This window comes from Limulus polyphemus, unplaced genomic scaffold (genome assembly GCF_000517525.1).
Source record: "Limulus polyphemus unplaced genomic scaffold, Limulus_polyphemus-2.1.2 Scaffold323, whole genome shotgun sequence".
Lineage (NCBI taxonomy): Eukaryota > Metazoa > Arthropoda > Merostomata > Xiphosura > Limulidae > Limulus > Limulus polyphemus.
In genome coordinates, this window is record NW_013665933.1 from 111,174 (window position 1) to 112,660 (window position 1,487).

The 1,487-nt window shown below is 35.7% G+C and overlaps 1 protein-coding gene across 1 annotated transcript in view; it reads left to right on the forward strand.

The window, feature by feature from the left end:
• The window catches only part of LOC106457381 (1-phosphatidylinositol 4,5-bisphosphate phosphodiesterase epsilon-1-like), a 104,116-nt gene that overhangs the window by 10,820 nt on the left and 91,809 nt on the right, over window positions 1-1,487 (forward strand). The window contains exon 5 of the mRNA XM_022383291.1: window positions 239-437. Coding sequence (XP_022238999.1) covers window positions 239-437 — 199 coding nt within the window. The remainder of the gene's footprint in view (window positions 1-238; window positions 438-1,487) is intronic.

Below are 1,487 nucleotides of genomic sequence, written 5' to 3' on the forward strand. Positions count from 1 at the left end.
ACTTCCCCACTCCAATGTTTTAACTGGTGTTTATGTTGAAACTACAGTAATTTCTTGGTGATCTTAGTCTAAAGGTAAGTGGTTTCATTCCCCATCAATGTTTTAACTGGTGTTTTACGTTGAAATTAACAAGATTTCAAGTATGGACTCAAAAAAGTGAGAAGTAACTGTTCCCCAAAGATTATGAATACAGTACTCCAATTTGATACACTTCAACTAGAATGTCGTTTTATTACAGCCGTCCGATTCTACTAATTGGAGTGACGTACCTGGAGCCCTCCAATCTCACTTTTGCCGTCCCCGTTCCCGTTCCGTACCCCGAGTGACCTTTGACACTGGCACAGTCCACATGTCGGGACCTTTGATTCGTAGTGCTACTATGAGCAGTTCTTGTCCCGTGAATTATAAACGAAGAAGTTCAAGTTCTCAAACTCTGGGTGAGCCAGTTTTACTTTTAGTTCATTTTTTATTGTCGAATACTTTCGATATCACAAAATATTCTCTGATGTAGGTACGCTATAAGAGTAACAGTCGACCCCTTAGCGTTAATGATGAATGGTAGCCTGGCGAAATATATTTTTTCATCATTTTTCTTTACGTCACAACACATCAGTCAGTAGTAAAGTATATTTTTCTTAGCTAATTCAGTTAAGAATATCTAGCTGCGTATCAGATTTGTCAGTCACTGATGCTGCTTTCTCCTATAATTATCTATTCTAATTTGCTTATCGGAGAGTGTGCTAATAATTTATATGTAGGGATGGCACAGATGCCCATATTGAAAGCAATACAAAAGTCATCTGAATTTTCTTCTCTACAAATCAACAGAAGCTCGATATGAAGAACTACTTGACATAGGCGCTCTATCTCCGGTGTATAGGCCGCTTTTCAACTATCCAGAGCTTCCTAAAGTCCAAAACCGGCGAACAGCCAAAATCAAGAATTCTTATTTTTCGTTCATCATCATCTTTGTTCAACAGGCCTAGCGCTTACCTAGCTCTAGCAGTAACTATAATTTTATCATAATTTGATAGAGCAAACCAGTCTTCATGATCTTTGACTACCTATTTTATTATTATTATATGCAAAATTTATAAAGCTTTAGAATACACCCCATGAACTGTTTGTTTGTTTTGAAGTTAGGCACAAAGCTACACAATGGGCTAGCTGTGCTCTTCCCACCACGGGTATCGAAACTCGGTTTCTAGCGTTGTAAGTACGCAGATATAGCTTCTTTATTTAGCGATATTTTTTTCCTAGTACTTGTTCTTAAAATACAGTATTTTAGTTATATATACATAATTAAAGAAAAAATAATAACCTATTATTGCATTTGCTACGAAGGATTTTGCTTAAATAGATTAAGTATTAAACTACTGACAAAGAAAGTTAATAATATATATATATATATATACTACCTAATTTAAGTAGTCTTACGTAACTCGTCTTTTCTTCCTACAGATGCAAGAGATACAAGAATGCGTGTT